General features: G+C 43.8%; 1 protein-coding gene across 3 annotated transcripts in view; it reads left to right on the forward strand.

The window, feature by feature from the left end:
* The window catches only part of EDC4 (enhancer of mRNA decapping 4), a 2,544,921-nt gene that overhangs the window by 1,370,433 nt on the left and 1,157,341 nt on the right, over nucleotides 1-17,147 (forward strand). For all 3 annotated transcript variants that reach the window (XM_069603831.1, XM_069603839.1, XM_069603847.1), the window contains exon 16: nucleotides 1,750-1,838. In XM_069603831.1, the coding sequence (XP_069459932.1) occupies nucleotides 1,750-1,838 (89 nt within the window). The remainder of the gene's footprint in view (nucleotides 1-1,749; nucleotides 1,839-17,147) is intronic.

Here is a 17,147-nt window from a genome sequence, read left to right on the forward strand (position 1 = left end):
GTGGTCCTGCTTCATGCTTCGTCCAAGCTGTTTCTCTTCTCTCCTTGATTGCAAGTGAACACCATCTTTAAATGTCGCACGCATCTAATCTACATTGCAAAATCTAGCCTGCGTGTTCAGTTTAGGGTTTACTTTAATCCATACCAAATACTTCATCTTCTTCGTCTCAGTACTTGAGGTGTTATGGGAGTCGGAAGTCCATAGGATTAATATGACTTCTAAGTTGATTGTTTGGGATTTTTACCCAGTACAAAACCATCAGAGATAATAGATGTGAGGTGTGTGTTATGTATATATGTGGTGTGGATGGCTATTTGCTCAGAATGGCAGCAATCTAGGTGTCATAGTGCTGTCTACCAAAAGGGGGAATACTGCGCGTCTCCCAAAGGAGTCATCACCTCCTCCTGGCAGTCATCCCCTTCCACATGATGCTCCCTCATAATACCATCATCCGGATCAGGTAGCGGCTGCTGTCCCCAGGCCACGTGGGAGGACCTCGCCACCGTGGATTCAGTCAGGACCCTGCAGGATTCATCACACATCCAAGCACATCTCAGGAAGTGAGATGAGGATTGGTTTCCTCAACATAGTTGTGGATGGCACAGAAGCTATGCGCCAATCTCTGCAGTCTGAACTCAACACTGCTGAAATTGTCTAGAGATCTGTGGCAGCAAGCCCTTTCATGCAAAGATATACCTGGCTGAGAAAATCAACATTTGCGCAGGATGTCCCATCGAAGTTGCTTGACATGCCCTTTGATGGTTCACATCTTTTTGGTCAAAAGGCAGATGAGAGCTTTGAGAAATTGCAGGTATCCAAAGCTGCTGCACAGTCCTTAGGGGTGATTATTCGGCAACCTACTCAACCTTCCACTCAATCAAATGGCAAGCCTTTTCGTTTTTGTACCATTATGGACAAAAAGGCAAACAGCCTGCTGCCTGTCAAGGGCTAGGCCAGAGACTTTTCTCTCGACTTACTCCTACGTCCCGTCCCGTTTCCTCTATACTGCATGGGCGTCCCTCGCTACGGAAGGGAGACGGAACCTTTTCCACCAGAACAAACCTTCTTCCTGCCAAATTTATAGGCGTGGCCTTGGGATCATGCGCTCCCCTGACTCCGCTCACTGGTGCCACCCCCAAGTCCCCTTTTCCTCGTCGATAGGAGCTGGCTGCTTTCAGCAGCGCTCCTGGGTTTGGCTTCAGCCTTGTAATACCACGTGCTTTCTTTTTTCTTCTGTTTTTTTTGTTCAATCAGGTACTCAGCCTTCTGGCGCCATGCTCCTCCCCGGCGCATGTCGACGTCAGCGTGCTTCAGTAGGTAACCAGCCTATGAAGGGCTCTTCCCTAGTTCCAACTCCCACGTTCTTTGCCTCTGCTGCCTTGGCCCCGATCACGGATGGGAGGGTTGTACCGCGCCTGATACGCTTACACTGAACGCTCTGAAGAACAGGTTAGCTCGGTGGAGGGAGCTCTTTGAGATGTCGCCTCCAGAGGACATGAAGGACTTCCTCAGGCACAAGTCTGGGCCCAAGGTAGGGCCACTTTCTTCCATCGCACCCCACACTTTTTTCCATCGCACTCTGATTATACTTTTGTTTACATTTCCATGGTTTTATTTTATAAATCTTTAAATCAAATGCAATGAATGTGATGCACTTCTTCACCAGACGTTGTCCCTCTTTCATAATAATTCTTCTCCATTAGCAGATTGAAAAATTACATTTCCTTTTCCTTTCTTTTTGTCTCACAGATTGGCGTTTCCCCTTCCAGCAGCATTAGTTCCCTCACTGCGGTGACAGCCATGAGTAGTGCGTCAGTCAATGACACGATAATATCTAGGTATGTGCAAGTGAACTGTTTCAATTGTTTCATGTGGGCTCTTTGTGTGACCAAGATGTTATTTTATTTAGTTATTTGTAACAAGCTCCAGGTGGGGAACCACAATTAGTTGGAATATTACTCTTGCTGAATGGCAAATTGATGAAAAAAGATAAATTAACAGAAAAGGTAGGTTTTTAAATCTCTGCGAAAGGACGACAGAGCCTGACTATTTCGAAGTTCAAAAAGAAGAGCATTCCAGAGGTTTGGACCAGCAACTGAGAATATTTCATCTCCTCTGAAACCAGATCTGGTGGTGGGATGACAACTAAAAGGTTCTATTCAGTAGATTGTAGGGAATGAGTGGGAAAGTATTGGTATATTGTATTAGTCAAGTTGTGAGGCGACATCATGTGAAGAAATTGAAAACTGTGGACAAGATCTTAAATGCGACACGTTTGTGCACAGGTAGCCAGTGTAAAGAGCATTGATGTTGGTGACCTTGGCAGATCTAGTCATTTTGAAAATGTGTCTAACTGCTGCATTTTGACAGGTTGATGATTATGATTAACAGTAAGGCCTAAAAGAAGACCATTTGTGTAGTCAAGTTTGAAATAAATAGTCCCATCTATTCCTGCATGCTCAAATGCAGGAGTACATTGTAAAATTATTGTAAAAAAAAAAAACCGATCTTGAATGTCTCATTAATATGAGGTTAAACCCAGATCACCTAGCCAGATGACACTGAGATTCTTAACCTTGTCCAGATAAGAGCAGGAAGAGTAAAACAACGCTAGAGGTTCTGGAAGATTAGAAGGCTCTTTTAGGCTCTTTTCTGGCCAAGAAGTATTATTTCCGTTTTTTGACGTGTTCAAATTTAAACTATTAATTGCGATCCAGTGCTTTACATCTGCCAGGCATGAGACTAAGTTGCCGCTGCTTGCAGAAGACTTGAGTGACATCTATTTAAGAGCGATAAGGAAGCTGGTATTTCTTAGATGTAGTTATGAGCGGTTGGGTGTAAAGTTTAAATAGCCCTGGGGGCCCTTCCAGACAGATAGATAAGTGATGAATACAAATGCCCCAAACATACTTTTTGGTATCTGTTAGACACAAATTTGTCAAACCAGGCCAAGTTATTATCTGATTTGCCGGCCAAAGACTTTACAGGCTAGAAGAATGTTGTGGTCAACCTTATTTAACACAGCAGATAGGTCCAGCATAAATACAGAACCATCATTTGTGGTGGCTATAATGCCATCCCATAATGTCGGGAGCACAGTCTCTGTTCCATACCTAGGACAGAAACCGGACTGATTGATTTCTAACAAGCCAGAGGTTTCTAAAAATGTAAAGAGTCGTGTTGCCAATTTATTCTAGAAGTTTGGATATTCATGGTAGACCAGCACTTGGTCGAGAAGTGGGCGTAGTGCCTCGTTCCAATGGATGTTTTTTCAGTAAAATTGCTTGCTTAAATTGATATCGCACTCCACCTTGCGCAAGAGATAAATTAATATCATATGCAACAGGGGAAGCAACAATACCAGCATGTTAACCAGCCATAAAAGCAGTAAGAACATCATCCTCTTTTACAAGTATGATTTAAGGCCTGTATAAGAGAGTGAATAGATTCCTCTGCTACTGGGGTAGGTTGAAAGGAAGAGGCTATATCTGACGCATCTGAATGGGACCAAAGAGGTTCCTGACTAGATGGAATGTTCAAGCGTATTTTCTCAAATATTTGCAGGAAAAATCTGTTCAAATTATTAGCAGCCCTATTGGAGGGTTCATGGGTATTTGTAGTACAATCGGGCGTTGATGGGGAAGTAATCTTGTATAGTTAATTGGCTTTATTTTGTGTCAATTTAATTTTACTGGAAACATTTCTGTTTTTGCATCTTATAATGGTCAACTTGTTTTCATGAAGAGCCAATCTGTCTGAGGATAATGTTTTGTTGGTCATCGGTTTCCTCCAGGCTTTTTCCTTTTTCTGATATATGACTTAGTTGGACTTCAGAAAAAGGATCCTAACAAAGGGCTTAGTAAACCATTCAACTGAGACAGTACAAGACTTAGCTCTTATAAGGATTTACCACCCGAGTTCATGGTAGCCTAGACAGAGCAGCCAGGCTTATTTTAGGAGGGAGAGTGGGCTGTAGAATCAGTACAAATGAAATTGTAATACAAATGGTCCAAAGAAACACTGAAACACTATGTATTATAAATGTAATGGTTTATTTAAATACAAGTAGGCCCAGTTAAATCTAGGGGGAAATTAGTATTATAAAATTATAAATAACAACAATTATAAAAAAAATACTATACTGGAAGGTACACGACCAACTCATATAACCTAATTTGGAAAATCTAACGGGAGTTCTAGCGAAGTCAAACCAATAATTACTTTAGATTATTTTCAGTAATCTAGGGGTAGTACCCTAGCACTTGTACTGTGAGGCTCAGCAAGAAATCATGTAGTAAACCAGCTGGACAATATACTTTTTGTCAATAGTGGAACACTTATTCTAGGAACAGTAAAACGCCTATAACTCTGATTCAAAATAAATGATTCTAGGGGTGTAATATTCAATTACAGTTGCTTTTTGGTTCACAGACAACTAAGGGAAGCAATAACTCTAACTTATCTTAGTATAACACAGTTATACTCAAGTTAAGTAAAACCTATACACTTTTTACAGGAGCTATCAGCAACTTAAAGGCAGATGTAAATCTAAGACTGTGTTGGTGTCTGTCTAAAACAGACCAGAGAAAGCAAAACCCAGTGTTACACTTCATGAATGACTCAGTTATTCTAGGTTGGTAAAACCTAATGCAGACTTATTCTGGTCAAGCTAACAGCAAGTCAGGGGAGAAGCAAGACCCAGTTGGGGACACTCAGACATTTATCCTAACAGGAGTAGTGAAGGGAAACCAACAGCATTACTTTTGGAAGAGACACAACCAAATCACAAGTGAGTGATATACCCTTACTTCTACTTTCTGTTAGAATGCTGAAAAGGAAAGAAAGAGGTTACATATACTTTTCCAGAATGGCAGAACATTTCTAAGGTAATAACTTTTGTAACTGTTCACTCTGAGTTACAGTTACCAACCAACTCTTTTACAAGTTAGTAACTCTTAAACACGTATTGTCTTTTCTAGGCAAAAGGCTCAATCCTTCGAAATTTTTCCCTTATTCTTGGAGCATAAGTGTTCTCAGTGGCAGAAGGGGATTCACTAGGGTCTAGTGTCCAACATGCAGGTCAGGATAGGTTCTTAAGTAGCAAAAGTCAGAGTTCCTAAGGCAGACTGTTAGTACAAATAAGCACTTTACCTTAGAGTTAGCTGAGTGTCCAGGGGGCTTCACAGAAGACACCCTAGGAGGATTCCAGCAGTGGCCTGGGTGCACTGGACGAGAGGACTCCCAATCACAGAAAATACCTCAAAAATACACAGGAATTATAAGAGACTTAAGGTATGTAAATACCTAAGCCAGCACAGTACCTCAGCATAGAAGATTTTGCAGCAGGAGAGGACTTCAGGATCTGCAGCCAAAAACCTGGTCGTTGAATTCCTTCATCAAGAAGACAGGAGACTGGACACTGGAAGGACTTTTGCAGCCAGGATCACGGGGAAGGCTCTAGGCAAGGTTTTCCTCATGGCTGGATGCAGCTCAGTGGATTTGGCGATTTATTCATTTTTTTTTTCTTCCTGGAGTACAAAAGAAGACAGAATATTGCAGGTCGGATTCTTGTCGTTTGCAAGATCCAGCACTCTGGTGAGGGGACTTTTCGGAATGGAATCGTGCATCCGGAGATCCAGCAGGATGCCCACCAAGTTTCAGCGAGATCCAAATTCGGATGACTGCAACACACAATGGCTCGAGGTCATAGGGTATTGGGGGTATTGCAGCCCCGCAAGGTTGCAGCATGGCGTGGGATGGGTCAAAATGCAGGTCATCTCGAGTCTTGTGGGTTGCACCAGGCTCTGGGTCGGGTTCGTCGTTTTCAGAGTCCCTATGTTGATTGGAAGGAAGATCTACAGCAGGCTCTGGTTACACAGCAGGCTCTCCGGTCGTTGGAAATCGTTTCAGCTGCAAATTCTTAATCTTCCTCTTCGGTTTTGGTTCCAGTAGTCGACTAACTCTTCATCTTCCAGTTTCTGACCTTTATGCAGGAACCGAGCCAAACAAACAGCCATGCAACATTTAAACTTGTGGGTGTTGGAAATCCTTTCCAGACAGCCAGCCTCCCAGTTTGGACTGGAATCTCGCACTCGGGCTCAAAGACCACGGGCTGCAGACTTTTGGACTCCTCCCTCGCTTCCTGCCTTCACAGACACTCTGGAGCCTGGGCGGGGATACAAATCACACAAAGAAATGAGCTGCCTTGGATGTCACTGGAAGGAACAAAGGACAAGGAACACTAAAATGGCAAAAAAACAAGCCGGGGTCCAAAATGAGCACCCATAGGTGTCTTTACCGTGGTTGGTCAAACAGCCCACGCTAAAGGTGCAGCGAATTAATAAAAAGGTTAATTGCCACCAGCCATTAAAGGTAAGTTTGTCCTTGTAACATAAATGTTACATTTAAAATGAGAAAGGGGATACTCAGTATCTCCCCAGCACTCCACATAAGGTTGGGGGTGCCTGTCTCCCCTAAGAAAATGTAAATGGGATCCGAAGATTCTTTCCACCCTTGGGATAGTTCTCACAAGGGTAGCCAGAGAAAGTGAAAAAGGAGCCCCTAGGGCACCCCACCAACAATAGCCACTTATTGGCAAACACATTGCCAAAGAGGATAACTTTTAAAAGACACTATGGAGAGTCTTAAAAATGACACCCATAAAAAGAGTAAAAGATTCTGTGAGTTTGGAAAAAATTCCCACCCCTAGGCATAAGGAACAATAATCCACCAGTGAAATAAGAAAGTTCTTGGGTTGACGCAGGTCAGGAATATTTATCATTACTATGAAAATCTTACTTAACCTTTTTTAAACTGTCGAATTTGGTTAGAGAACTAAGAGGTTTTAATTTTTTTTAGCATTTCCTATGCAATCAAAATGACTTTTTGTGTCTGAGATGTTGAAAGTGTGTATGCCAGCTGTTCCAGTGCTCAGAAATGTGCTTCTAGGAGCAAAAGTTGGGAAACCATTTAAAATCTCGCAAGTAATCGAGCTGAGGTTGTTTTTGTTGCTTGAAAGGAGAAGTTGATCTGTTTTGTTCTTTATAGTGATGTCAGCTTGCCATGAAAAAAATTTGGCAAAATGGTCACTACAACTAAGGGGGAATAGTGTTCAATAAATTGACCTTAAGCCCCCTAACAAACAATAGATCCAGACAGTGGACTTTTCAGTGTGATGGAGAAACAGTAACAGGAGCTAGGTTTTGTAACGGAGAGAGTTTGTGGAACTGATGGCATCAGTGTTGGACTTGCAATCAAACCAAATGTTAAAATCACCTATAGACTAACTTATTAAAGTTCAAAGCTGTGGTAGCAAGGAAGGTTTCCAAATTCTCCAGAAAGCTTTTTGCTGGACTAGGTGGCCTATAGCAAATTATAAATGTAATAGTAATAGATGGAGATAAAGACAAATTAAGAATTCTGCTCTGGGCACCATCATCTAGGGATAAAGGTTGAAATCAGGAAGACAAAACTGATAGGAATAAATTGCAGCTTTTTGCCCAACCCGTTTACCAAGTCTATAATGTCCTATAATGACATCTGATGTAGTCGGAGCATTTTTTACTTCAGATCATGCATTAATAGCCCAGTTAAACAAATAGCTTGATTTGTTCCCAGAAACTGATGGCACCCTCCACAGTGGTTTGAACAGCTTTAGGCAAGTTCCCGGCCCTGGGCTGATTACTAATCTTCCTATGGGTTATGGGCCTGGGTGATTGGTAATTTTTGGGGCCAACTTCATTGGCTGGCTGCTAAAACCTTTGTTTTAAATCCCTTGAAAGGATTGGTGGTCTGGCAGAAGCCAGCCCCTGTGCGTGAAGGACATATATGGGAAACCCTCTTCATGAGCTCAGTTCTGCTGGATTTTTGAAAGGTGAGCATATATATCGGTTTACCTATTGGAGGATTCTGGTGGCAAACACCATTGAAGTTGATTATGTGATCCTTTCTGGCCATACTGGTTTGAACTGGTGTCTCTTGCCTGTGCTCTTGTTTGTATTTTATTTTCAAGTGTTGGACATCCTTCCTTGGTCTTCATCTTCTTGGATCAGTCCTTCCGTACTGGGGCTGTTTTACCGCATTTAACCAATGTTTCCCATCAAGGCCTGCTGCCTTGCTTTTGGAAGCTGCCACCACCTGGAAGGTTGCTGGGATGCCAAGCACCCACCAAATCTGCTTTTCTGGTCCTTGTCTGATTTAGAGCCGCTTTGCCCTGCTGGATGGTCATTTTTGATGGTGTGCCAGGCATGTTTACAAGCTGAGCCGACGGGGTCTGCCGTATGCAAGTTCATCAGTTGTCCTGGAGCCATCTCAGTTGCTGATTTCACTTTTGGATGATGGGTCCCACTTCTGTGATGGAAGATTGTGCTTCTCTGTTGGCAGTCTGGATTGTTGTTACCTCAGGGTACAACTGTCTGGGTGCCTGAATCCTTCATTTCTACCTTTTAAAATAAGCCATTATTTACCAGGTTGTTCTGCTCTCCTGGAACAATGTTTTCAGGCACCACCACTGTAAGTACTTGCATCTGTGACCTGGGTTGGTGATTATTCAACAAACCCATGCTCAGGGGTTTCAGGGATCCTCATGTTCAGTAATCTACGTTTGTTTTCTGGAGGTCCCCTTCTCTAGGATGTCCCTTTTTTTTAAAAAACATTGGGGGCTGCATTCTTTCTGCTTCTCTGCTCCTGGGGCAGCTGGATCATTGTACCACCCAATGGATCTCTTCTGGGCTTCCACTGGTGTCCCATGGGTTTGATTGGTTTCTTCTGGCAACCTGTGGGATGCAACTGGTACTTGGCTGGCTTTTCCTGTTTCCTGTGGGACACTTCCTCAATACTGAAATGCCTACAAGTTACAGTGCACGTAAATTACCTTGATTTTGGAATTTGTCTAAGCTCCCGATAGGATCCCCGGAGTCCTCTACCAAGCCCTGGGTTTGTAGAGGCTTTTTCTGGTTGATTAGGGCTTTTCGAAAATGTTTGTATTACACTGCTACCTAGGATTTACATTGTAGCACTATGTGTTGCAATTGTTTCCCTCCTTGGAGTGTAATATTCCATTCTGGGCCTATGGACTATCTCCCTAAATTATACATTGGACTTTGGTAGCTGTGTTGGACATTCTGTACCCCTGTTCAGTAAATCTAAATGACACAACTCTTATGTATTATGTATAATACACCTTTTCAGAATATAGTAGGGATCTTGTGCTTAGTTCTGTGTTATCTTTGGATCAGGCTGGGTAATTATTACTTAATAGTGTGGAATACTAGCTAGGGATTAACTTGCCTCTGGAAGTCTATATGTTATGTGTCTGCCACTGTATAGGGGACTTACGTTTTAGGGCAGAGTGAGTTTAACTTCAACTGGCCGTTTACTGTTTTTAATCTGTGCTCATTGTTTACTGTGTAACCTGATTAGTTAATTTTCCCATCATAAATATTTTGTGTGTAACCTTATGATAGTGTATATTTTTCTGTATACCTGTGTGGCATGTTCATTTGAGGCGTCTATTGGGATTAAATGTACCTCCCTGCCAGCCTTCTCTCTTGAAGTTAAGCTTGACTGCTCTATTTGCCATTGGAGAGTCTGGTCCTTCCTTTTGGGTGACGCTGTTTTACCTTTGGGTTAGATGGTAACACTGCCCTCACCAGATGGTTGTGCAAAACTCTCCCTAACAATACATCTCCAAGCAACTCCAGCTGTTCCTCACTATTGATGCATTTGGTCTTTTTTTTTTCTTTTTTTTAAACATTTTTATTGGTTTTACTTTGTCTTCATTAACATTACAACCATTCAGCATGGAAACGTACAATTATTTTGATGATCATGTTTACGTAACCCAGCGGTGTCCGTTGTTGAACAATAACCCATTCCCATCTCCCCCCCTCCAACCCGTATTCCCACCTGTCTTGAGTTGCCTGTAGTGTAGATATCTGGTCTGTGTATGGTGATTATTTATGTTAGGTTGTCTGTTTTGGTGGCTGCGGAGTATCGTCGGTTGCAGGATGTCTGCTTCTGGAGCAAACAATGATTGGGTTAGTGTGGACCATAGTGTAATATCTTTGTTGGTGTCCAGGAAGCTCAAGTGCACTGTGCTCCTCCAAGCAGCTGTTTCAGCTGCCGACCTTTTTTTATTGTTACGCCACCAATCCGCTATGTTGGGGCTGTGTGGAGATTTCCATAACATTGCTATTCTGCGTTTGGCAAGTATGTATGCTGGATCATTCATTTTAGATGCATAACCTGTGGTTTTGGGGCGCGTGAAGCATCCTAGTAAGCAAGCCGATGGTGATAGCAGGTTTGTAATCAGGCCTGCTTTACTCCGTCTAGCCGCCACTTCTCCCCAATATATATACGATGGTTGGACATGACCAGAACGTGTAGTAAACAAGCATCGGTGGCGTCGCATCTGGGGCAGTGTTGTTGTGCAGCCCGGGGAATCTGCATATTCTAAGGTGCATCAGATGAGCCCTATGAGTAACGAACAGCTGGATCAGTTGCAATCTGGCATTGCAAGATATTTCTTATGACAATTCAATATGTTGGCCCAGTCTGTTTCTTGGAAGGGAGCACCTAGGTCCTCTTCCCATTTGCTCTTAATCGCCAGGTGGTCCACTAGTCAATAGAAAGTCGTATAACCTTGATATTGCGTGGCCACCTTCTGCTCTCGTACAGGGTGTTATCTACCAAATGTGTTTTCATTGTTTCGCTATATGTTGGCCATCTGCAGAATATGTTTGGAATGGTACGGTGCAACAGATACTGGCCATGGTGTATGCCAGTATTGTTTGCTAGTTAATTGAAGGCTATAAAAGAGGTTCCATTCAACAGGTCCTCTATAGTGGCAACGCCGTGAGTTTCCCAGTATGTGGTATACCCAGCCGAGCCTTGGATGCTAATGAAACAGAGAGGCTAGAGGTTTCGCTACCGAAAATTGGTCTATCAGTTCTATCATCGATTTGAGAGCCCTGTCCCATATTTGGATGCCCAGCGATACCAGGTGTGGGTTTGGAGTGGGCCGAGGCTTCTTGTGCCACAAGAGCTCCCTAAGTAAGTGATCAGGTGTTGGGGACTGAAGCAGTTTGATGTCAGCAGTATTCAACCAACCCACCACAAACTGCAGCTGTCCTGCAATATAGTATGACTCAGTGTGGAGCCTTGATGCCGCCCTTGTAAGAGGGCCTTTGCAGAGCGGATAATGCTATTCTGCATCTGCTGTTACCCCATAGGAATTCCCTGCAGAGGGAGTCTAATGTCTTGAAGAGGGTTTTCGGTATATTAAATGGGACGCTCGCAAAATGATGTAGAAGCCTGAGGAGCACCACCATTTTTATAGTGCGACTCTACCCATTATTGAGAGGGGTAGTTTGGTCCAGAACTTCATTGAGCTTTTTATGCTAATTAGAGCTTTTACAGTATTGTTAGTGTGTTCTACTGCGGGGTTGTGATGTATGTTGATGCCTTGGTATCTGACTGTGTCGGTGCTACACTGCAAAGCTAGAACAGTTAGTCTGTTAGGCGGGTTTTGGTTAGGCTTGCAAGTGGGAAAAGGGACGATTTATGTATATTGATTGTAATTCCCTAGTACTGTGCAAAGAGTCCCAGGGTCCCGATAATAAGCTCCAGGTTGTCTTCGAGGTTTTGCACATAAAGCAATGTATCGTCGGCATACATTGAGATTAGGTGTTCCATCAATGAGTATACCTGCGCTTACGTATTCTGCCCGTAAGTGTGCTGCTATCGATTCCATTGCTAAAATATAGAGCAGTGGGGATAGTGGGCAGCCTTGTCTCGTATCTCTCTCCAGCTCCCATGTACCTGAGAAGTGTTTGCCTGTTTTAACTCTTGCCATTGGTTTGGTGTATATTGGTCTCACCTAGGTAATGAGTGTCTGCCCAAAACCGAACCGTCGCAATGTGGCATATAGCCAGTCCCATTTAATGCTTTTATGGCATCCAACGAAGCTATTGCACAGGGAGTGTCCAATTTCACGGTTCAGTCGATTTCCTGGTGCAGGCGCCTTAGATTTGTTTGATCGGGGTGCACAAGGCTATAGATGACCTTTCTCAACCTATTAGTTAGCAAAGCTGTTATAATTTTGCTGTCCTGGTTTAACATGGACAAGGTCCAGTATGAGCTACACTCCAGTGGCAATTTGCATGGTTTAAGTAGGGGTATGATTATTGATTCTCTAAGGCTAAGAGGGAGGATACCTGTTTGTACCCCTCTGTTAGTGTATTCAGGAGCTAGGGTGTGAGGTCCTCTGCAAATTCTTTATAAAACTCACCAGTCAGGCCGTCGGAGACGGGAGTTTTCCCTAATGGCAGTAACTGAATTATGTCTGATAGTTCTTATAATGTAATGCGACCGTCCAGGTTATTGACAGCTATATCATCGAGTTGGGGAAGTTTTATCTCTTTTAGTATTACCTGTGTATGTACTCTTGGAGTCGTAGTTCTTGCGCAATCTAGGTTTTGATAGTATTCCTGAAAAACTGTACTAACCCCTTCTTGTGTGGAGCATGTAGTGCTTTGCTGTGTTTGTATTGCGTATATAGGTGTACGTTGTTCCTCTTATTTTTTTTTGTATAGCCAGTCCAGTAGTCGGCCAGGTTTGTCGCCTTCAGCGTGCTGTCTTTCAATATATTTGGTGTAGCTATGCATGGCTAATCTTTCCCAGCATTCTGTGCATTTTTGTTGCAATGCTGTCTTATTGGCATCCCCAATCTGTTGGCCCTGACCTGACTGTGCAAGCTTTTGTAGTGCCTCCTCTATGGAGGTAAGTGCTCTACTTATGCCACCTGATTTGGTGATAGCTGCACCTCTAATGACCACTTTTAGAGCCTCAGAGTGTGCCTGCACTAGTGACACTGCCAGAGTTGTGTGAAGTATTCTGTGATACTATCTTGAATATGACCTCAAAAAAGTGGGTGCCACAGTGATTCAGTCCTGAGTCTCCATGTTGGAATTGGGGGTTTAGGGGGTATGTATTGCCACTTCAGCATGAGGGGGGGGCATGCTCTGACAAAACCAAGCGCTTGTATTCTGCATCTATGATTTCAGGGGCCAGGTCTTTTCCAACAAAAAAATAATCAACTCTGGTGTGGATGGGATGTCGTTCAGAAAAGTGCAAGTAATGTCTGGACTTTGGGTGGAGCGTGCATCATATGTCTAATAGCTCGAAGGATGACGAGTGCTGACAAGTGTCTGACTCCATTTGCAGGTTTTTGGCCCAAGGCATGGGTAAAGTTTTTGACAAAAGGCAGCCATGTCATGTTTGGGGGCATAAGAGTTAATTATACAAGTGTCCACACTCTCCAGGAGTCCCCGTGCCAGCACCATTCTGCCTTTGTCATCTGATTTATACTGGATTACTTTAAAAGGCACATTGGGAGCGATCCAAATCAACGCCCCACGGGCATACACTGAAAATGGGGAGCCCGCATGCCCCATTTCTTGACAATTAACTCTTGTTTGTCAGCCGTGAGGTGGGTCTCTCGTAGTAGGGCAATATCTATTTTATGTCTTTGGCGGTACGCATACACTTGGTTCCTTTTCACGTAGCTCTTCAATCCACGGACAATCCAGGTAAGCAGTTTCAAGTCGTTGGCCAATTTGTTTTGGTATGAGCCTGTATATTGGTCCAGTCGCTTACTTTATGCCACCTCTTAATCATGGATGTATGTATGTAGCCTTTCTTGTTTCACCACCAAGTTCCATATGAGGGGCCTGCAGGCCTTTTCCCTTTAGTGCATTCTGAGCGAAGGGCCAGGAGTGTTGGGACAGTTTAGTAGGATATCCACTGATGTAGACAAAATGGAACAATCAATAACACCCTTAACTTCATTAACTGATAACAATCGCCCAGCGTTTTTGTATTTGCTCAGGCGTGTCAGCGTTTCGCAACTGCCCCAGTACGCTTTCTGGGGGCTATCGGCAGGGGAAGGGCACAAAAACAAGCGACCCAATTGTTAGGGCGAATTCTCATTCTATGGCTAATTTCCCTCACCTAGCGAGTCCCCCAGCAGCTTTGCTGGATTTCTGGAGTTTATTTTTTCCACTTGGTAAAAGTGTGAGCCTTGTTCCCACTCTTATGTGTTTTGCCATGTGTATTTTTACTGTTTGTGTGATAGTGGGCTCTGGAGGACCCCACTCCATGAACCCCACTTTTTATGTGTGTTACACAGCACCTTCCGTGCAGTAACACAGGGTTGTCTTTGAGACTTCCCCCTGACTCCATTTTCTGGAGCTGACTACTGTCCGCCAGAAAACCGGTAAAGTTGCCATTTACTTTACATAGTCATTTAAAACTACAGACCCAGTCCACCCCATCTTACATGGAGCACTGGAAAGGGTCAACTCCTGTCCCTTTTCGTCTGTGCCTCTCTGAGCTTTGTTTTGCTCTTTTAAGATTTAGACTTGGCTGGTGGCAGTGGTATCTACCCTAACTTTTCTACCGCTATTATATAAACGTGGTACTGTTCCGGGCTATCATAGTAGCCTCGAACATAAACCTGCTTGACCAAATACTCTTTCTTTTTGCTCCGGTCGGGTTTATTCGCCATTTCTTTTTGTTAAAGTCCTTCTTGTGTTTTACTTTGCGCGGCAAACCAGGTTTGCCTTCTTTGTTCACTGTCGTTTGGCGGGCTTCTCTCAAGAAGCCCTCCTTTTGGCGCCTGGGTGTCTAGGTGGGCTGAATATGAGCGACGAGTGTAGTCCTCCCCTCCCCCCCCCTTGCACAGGGTATCCTTGGAAACCCAAGTCGCACTTTGTTATGATTGGCTAAGGTGGTGGTCCCTGCTGGGTGATTGACAGCCAGGCGGTGTCAATGGGGGATTTTCACATACAAGGCAGGACTCTTGGGCTGGAAGTCAGAGTCGCCACTGGAACTACAAGGAACCGAAGAGAAGCGGAGATGAAGACGGCTGCTGCAGTCCTGAGCTATATCTACCCTTCGACGACAAGAGAAGATCCAGTCCGGAGTTGTCTTCCCTTGAGCTTGGTGGGATTAACCAGCTCATCTTCCACAGGCAGAGGATCCTCTTCTTGGTCGAAATCGCTGCACCCAGCTGTAGTGGTCCCGATAGCCACCTGAAGAGCCTCTCCTAGGAGCGCACCTTTTATTCACCGTTGCTTTTGCTGCTGCTGGCCTCATCCATGGGTAGTGCAGATCGCTCCAGACGTCGTCCTTCTTGTCCCCACGACTGAAGTCACAGGAACCGTGAGTCTGCAGGAACTACTAAGAACAACTGCCGTGGCACCAGCTCTTCTTCACTTGAATCAGGTACTGTTTCTGACCTCGAGGAACTAGGGTAAATCCCTTTTTTTCCTCACTAAAGGCTTGTCCTAATCTTCCTTCCCTCTTATAACTTTTGCTTCCTCTTGTGACAATATCCAAGTACTCCTGGCAATCTCGCATCATGAACTATACGGTGTCCAGTCAACTGGTCGACGACAAACTGGTCGACTGCAATTTGGTCGACACCATTTGGTCGAATGCCAAATGGTCGATTTTTTTTTTTTTTTATATATGTGTTTTGTGGGTTTTCGTGTGGGGAAAAAAAATAAAAAAGAAAAAAAAGGGGGTTGGGGGGGGGGGGACCCCCCCAAAAAAACCAAAAAATGGGTAAAAAAAAAATAAAATAAAATTCGACCATTTGGCATTCGACCAAATGGTGTCGACCAAATGTTTTCGACCATTTGACTGGTAACCGAACTATACTAACCGTGTGATCCTCAACAACAGGAACCCTGTTCCACTTGACACTGGCACAGGCCTATTGACTTTTATTCACTTGTAGGAAAGTGTCCTCTGATTCTATCTGCCTTGACAAAAATATTGCCTATTATTTTGATCCCCAACTCTCTTGTGTTGATTCATGTGCTAAGTGTGTTTTAACTCCAGTAACATTTCTTCCCGTAGGTATGCGTATCTTTAGTAAGACCGAACTGTCATTACTGTCAAAAAGTGATCGCATCTGTCCCCCCGGTAACGTCTTTGTTTCACAACACCGGTCTGTCAAAACCAAAGGTACTTACCTTGAATTGTGCTGCACAAAGTGAATTGGTTGTGTGTAGTGTATTTTATGTGTGGTTTTACATTAATAGACGTGAAGTGTATTACGATCAGATGGTCTAGAAATAAATGTACTTTTACTTTTCAACCAAAAATCTTGAGTCAGTGTTTGCGTGAGTCACACTAATTGTGGTCATTTGTGTAATCTCTACTACTGCTCATTTGCTCTTGAGATAAGTCTGGCTGCTCTGCTACTGCTACCACTTTAACAGTGTAGTACAGGCTTGTACCAAAGGTGAACTTGTATTACCACTTGTAGTCTTGATTGTGTGTGGTGGTCCCTAAGGGCACTGCACAGGATTCTGCCTAACACCAATAAAAGAACCTCTAAGGGCAAGTAGGCAGCTGCCTGGGATCGTGCCCTTGCTTGTAGGTGACATAGGTGCTTCGAGTGGGTCCTGCTCTTTAACATAAGCAATGTGCTGACTGCAAACCTGGGAGGTAGACTGCCCAGCCTACAACCCGCTTGTCATAGGGTTCCCAGTTGAGGCTGAGTCAGAGATGTCCCATTTTGACCAAGTGGGGTTTAGACCGCGTCTCTGTTTCTAGTTTGTGTGTACTACCTCAATTGGAAAGTCACAACTTTAATTCGGGGTGGTGCTGCTATCTGTGAGAGGTCTGGTTCTTTCTCCGTCCATCCACGCATGTGCTTCTTCTGGTAGGTCGAAGAACAAGGCACAGTTTTTTGTGAAGGACTTTTAATCTTGCCGGGTACATAAGCATATATTTTAAGTCCGCTTTATGGAGTCTGGCCTTAACTGTTGAGTAGTGGGCTCTGTTTTTCTGGACTTGATGGGTATAGTCGGGATATAAATAGCGAAGCTTGCTGATGTCCTCCATATCGTACCTCCTTGCCTCAAGTGGGCTAAGATCTTCTCTCTGTCCTCATAATTGAGGATTTTTGCAATGATTGGGCGCAGAGGGGCTCCTGGTGGTGAGTTTCGAGTTAGGGCCCTGTGGGCTCTTTCTATTGTGAAGCCTTGTGAAAGATTCTCAGGGCCGACCTTGTGCAAAAACAGATTTTCGCCGAATGATGTGAGATCGCGGCAGACCGATAATTCAGACGTTAT

The sequence above is a fragment of the Ambystoma mexicanum genome, chromosome 1p (genome assembly GCF_040938575.1).
Source record: "Ambystoma mexicanum isolate Mex_15411 chromosome 1p, UKY_AmexF1_1, whole genome shotgun sequence".
Taxonomy (NCBI): Eukaryota; Metazoa; Chordata; class Amphibia; order Caudata; family Ambystomatidae; genus Ambystoma; species Ambystoma mexicanum.